The sequence below is a fragment of the Lepidochelys kempii genome, chromosome 6 (assembly GCF_965140265.1).
Source record: "Lepidochelys kempii isolate rLepKem1 chromosome 6, rLepKem1.hap2, whole genome shotgun sequence".
Classification (NCBI taxonomy): Eukaryota; Metazoa; Chordata; order Testudines; family Cheloniidae; genus Lepidochelys; species Lepidochelys kempii.
In genome coordinates this window covers 18,164,845-18,167,854 of record NC_133261.1, presented here as the reverse complement: position 1 = coordinate 18,167,854, position 3,010 = coordinate 18,164,845, and the positions used below count along the sequence as shown (strand labels likewise).

Below are 3,010 nucleotides of genomic sequence, written 5' to 3'. Positions count from 1 at the left end.
CATGAGGGACATGGTGAGGAAGTGGAGGCCGCACTCCCTGGCAGAGAGCAGAGGGTTCAGAGAGGAGAGCCTGGTGCTCACGTCAATGCCAACCATTTCCTTTGTGCGGATGGGGAGCTGCAGCTTCTCCAAGTCCCACCTCCTCAATGAGGTTCTCAGCCCCTCCCAGCAGCACCACAATTTCTTTGTCCACTGGGACATGGAGTCTGGGAACGTCCCACGGGCAATCGCAGATGGGCTGGTTGAGATTTCCTGGTATTTCCCTGGTGGGATGGGGAATTCAGATCTTTTCCCAGAACCTGTCGCGGTTACAAATCTGCTTGGAGATATTGAGTCGCATTGGGTGCAGTTTAGCTTTTTAACAGAGATCTCCTCAGCAGTGTTCATAGTTACTGAGAGCATCAGTGAGATAGAATATGCGCTGTTATCATCTCTGCAGGGATCAGCCACTAAATACTGCTTCACTTCAATAATCAGGCTGGGAAAGCCAAGGAAACGCTGGAATTCCTGAAAAAGTTAGCCTCGATGCTGAAACTGAACAAGTCACATGTGCTGTGGAAAGGAGGTACCACAAATAAGGCACAATTTGTAAAAGTTCTGCAGTCTGCAATAGCAGCCATAATGAAATCTTCTCCCAAGAGAGTGAGTATAGAAGCCATGGCTGAGACAGCACGTCAATTAGGCATCCAGGTAGATGAGGATAACAAGGAATGTCAGACCCCAAACACATATGCAAAGGAAATCACTGCACAAATCAAAGATGTGGCAAAGTACAAGAGGGAAAAGCTGAGACTCCAAGGGGAGACATGGAGAAACTTGGCTGAAGTGGAAAAAGAGCTGTGCAGAATGAGAAAGTAAGGAGACACCCCACTTGAGAAATATAAATCTCAGCTGAAAAAGAAATTAATGGATTTACATGCTCAGCAGAATAAACATGACCTTACTGATGGTTTGATTACATTTATTACTGGAATAAGACTACTACCTCCCATGGAGAAACATTACTTCCTGAAATGGATGAAGTTTGGCCTGGATCACATTACTAGGGAGAATCTTTCTAAACTATGGGATCAATATAAAGAGAAATGCAAAAAACTCAAAAGATGACCCCAAAATGTTTGCAGAGTTAGACAAATTAATCTCTGCCAGTTCCTTAGGAGTGCAGCATTTCATGTGTGAGTTGGGGCAGTTTTATGAAGCGGAATGCTCAATGGTTAAAGAAGGTAAAATGGCAGAAAGCCAAAGGCAATTCACCCATCTCCCAGGCATAGCAGCTGATCTCATGCTGGAAGGGTTTCCCATGGAGATCATTGATGGAGACGTTTCCAACATCTCACTGCAGTGGGTAACAGATGTTCCGAGTCAGCTTCATGCCAAGCTGGGGGGAAGGTCCAAAATCCTGGTTCTGACGGTGCTGGGAGTACAGAGCACTGGGAAATCCACCCTCCTCAACACCATGTTCGGCCTGCAGTTTGCAGTGAGCAGTGGCCGATGTACACGAGGAGCCTTCACATTACTCATTAAAGTGGCAGAGAACTTTCAGCAGGAACTGGGCTGTGATTTCATCCTGGTGATAGACACAGAAGGCTTGAAAGCCCCCGAACTGGCCAAGCTGGAGGATAGTTATCAACATGACAATGAGCTGGCCACCCTAGTGATTGGACTGAGTGACATAACGATTTTTAACATGGCCATGGAGAATGCCACTGAAATGAAAGATGTTCTGCAAATTGTGGTCCATGCATTTCTCAGAATGGAGAAAATCGGGAAAAAAACCAACTGCCAGTTTGTGCATCAGAACGTCAGTGATGTGTCTGCACATGAACAAAACATGAGGGACAGGAAACACCTCCTGGAACAGTTGAATGAAATGACCAAAGCTGCAGCCAACATGGAAAAGAAATGCAAAGAGATGAACTTTTCTGATATTATGGATTATGATCTGGAAAAACACAATTGGTACATTCCTGCTCTGTGGCACGGAGTCCCCCCCATGGCTCCAGTGAATTTGGGATACAGTCAAAAGGTTTATGAATTAAAGAAATATTTGTTTGAATTTCTGAAAGATTGTTCACAAGAGAGAACTCCCAATGACATTCCCCTATTTCTTGCATGGGTGAGGAGCCTGTGGAATGCTGTAAAACATGAGAACTTCATTTTCAGCTTTAGAAACAGCCTTGTTGCTGAAGCCTATAACCAGCTGTCTGTGAAGTATGCAGAGTGGGAATGGGGTTTTCGGAAGGAGATACATTTCTGGGTATCTGAAAAGGAAACTTTCATCCAAAATCAGCCACCAGATAAACTAGACACTAATGTTTCAATCAGACTAAAGAGTGAGGCACAGGAAAAACTGAGGCAAGAAGCAGAGAAGATTTTGAATCATTTACAACAGTATTTTGAAAGTGGAACAGCAAATCTGCACCTGATAGAAAAGTACAAAGAAGATTTTAGAAGAAGTGCCAATAGTCTCAGGAATGAACTGGAGAGTTATTCATTCAGCAAGTGGCAAGAAGCGATTCATATTAAAAAAGGCCAACACAAAACAGATGCTATGCTGTCAAAGTACAAGAGAAAAATTGAAGAGAAAGTGGATGGGCTTCTGAACCATTGCAGGAAAAGCAACTGCAAATTAAATAATGATGAACTGGAAGAGGAATTGGAGAACATGTGGACAGAAACATTGTCAGAATTATCACTTATTCCTTTATAGAGACGCAACATATTTGAAGATGTGGAGTTCCAGCTGAGAAGAGACCTAGCGGACAGGGGCAGTGCAGTCTGGAAGATGTTACAAGATGCCAAAAGCTTGTGTGCTTATTAAACAAAAAATTTCAAAATGAAAAAGGAATACTTAGACTTAAAAGTGTTCAGAGGTTACAAACTATAAATATCAGGTGTGAAAGAATTATTGACACAGGAATGCTGGCATAAAACAGAGGCTTTAGCTAAATCTTTAATAGAAGAGTGCAATAGTTACACTGATGGAAAAGTAAATGGCAAAGCAGATTAT

At 43.0% G+C, this 3,010-nt stretch overlaps 1 protein-coding gene across 1 annotated transcript; it reads left to right on the top strand.

The window, feature by feature from the left end:
• Positions 1 to 990: 990 nt before the first annotated feature.
• On the top strand, positions 991 to 2,710 carry LOC140913573 (interferon-induced very large GTPase 1-like). Its single transcript, XM_073350306.1, is given in 2 exon segments — positions 991 to 1,085; positions 1,087 to 2,710. Coding segments are annotated over 2 exon segments (1,719 nt in total).
• The last annotated feature ends 300 nt before the right edge of the window (positions 2,711 to 3,010 follow it).